The following is a 1,401-nucleotide window of genomic DNA, read 5'->3' as shown; positions in this document are numbered from 1 at the left end:
TATATATATATATATATAATATACACTACACACACACACACACACACACACACACACACCACAACACACACACACATACATCTGGAGTGTTTTAAGGTCCTTTTTTCTAAACTTTCATACACTTTTAAGTATTTCCACTATGAGAAGCTAAGATATTAAGTGATATTAGTCACACCTCTGTGATCAGAAGAAGGTTAAGGTGTTGGGAACATGTTTTGTTACTCATTTGAGAGAGAGTCTGTTCAAGATGAAAATGAATTTGTTCTATTGGTTTAAAATAGTTGTTATTGTTAAAGATTTCATTCTGAGTTTTGTTTCTGGTGTGTGGAATTAAATACCTATTGTATTTTGGTGAACTCCTTATCTGGGTATAACTTTTTGACTGAAGAAAATGGCCCATAAAGTAATTTGGCTGATATATCATGTTAAGATTAAATTATTATAAACTTGTAGTTTAATAACTTTATTTTTAGACTTGTTTACAAACTTAAAAAAAACTGGTCAGATTTCCATAAAGAATTCTTGGGGAATTTTAGACAGTTGTTGCAAATGCAAAGAGATGATACTGAATAAATTACCTAAGGCCTCTAGAAAACAATTTGTATTGTATGGCTTCTACAGAAGCAGACCATGCTTTGCATATTTTTAGAACTGGGTTGACGTAACATGATGCAATAATTTGTTAATGACTAATAGTTTCAAAAACATAATTACATCAGATTTGGAATTGTGTGTAGGATTTTTTATGAAGTACTTAATACTAGAAAATTTAATTGAACTACATTTCATAAAAATATTGGTATGCTGTATGTTATGATGATGCATGATCTGGGTATTATTTTAATCTCGGTACTTTAGTAGAGAACGATAGGATATGAAGATATAGAAATGTTTTAATGTTCAAGTCAAAAATCATACTGGACTCCTTATATATATATAAGAAGGCTTTTTCATTGGATATCATAAGATAACTGAGCTGGATGTGATGGGAAAGTATATAAGAAAAGAAAAAGCTGCAGTTTATGTGATTGTTATCATTAATTTAGGCCTATTGGATTCATTACGTGCCAGCTGTTTGTGCTTAATGGCATAACGTTTTACTTTGTTCGAAATAATGTGGTAATTTTTGTGCAGAAACTAAGAACCTGTTTTTCAAAATGCTAAAAGTTTTTGATTAAAGCTGATTTCTTTTTAGCTGGCGTAACACAATCTCAAGCAAATCAGCATGGGGTATGTTTTTATTTGAAATATAATAAACTAGAAGAAATTTTTTAATTATCTTTCTTTAATATAAGCTTCCATAATATTGGTAATTATATTTATTCTAAGTTTCCTCTTTAGCAAATGAAACCCCTCTGTTATATCTGATAAATTAATTTTTTTTTTTTTGAGATGATCTTC

At 29.3% G+C, this 1,401-nt stretch overlaps 1 protein-coding gene across 1 annotated transcript in view; it reads left to right on the top strand.

Annotated features, from left to right (window-relative positions):
• LOC106464889 (RNA-binding protein 5-like) overlaps nt 1-1,401 on the top strand; it is a 66,157-nt gene that overhangs the window by 41,319 nt on the left and 23,437 nt on the right. The window contains exon 15 of the mRNA XM_022392693.1: nt 1,196-1,230. Coding sequence (XP_022248401.1) covers nt 1,196-1,230 — 35 coding nt within the window. The remainder of the gene's footprint in view (nt 1-1,195; nt 1,231-1,401) is intronic.

Source organism: Limulus polyphemus, unplaced genomic scaffold (assembly GCF_000517525.1).
Source record: "Limulus polyphemus unplaced genomic scaffold, Limulus_polyphemus-2.1.2 Scaffold1771, whole genome shotgun sequence".
Lineage (NCBI taxonomy): Eukaryota > Metazoa > Arthropoda > Merostomata > Xiphosura > Limulidae > Limulus > Limulus polyphemus.
Note: the sequence above shows the minus strand (reverse complement) of the source record. Positions and strands in the feature narration are given on the sequence as shown.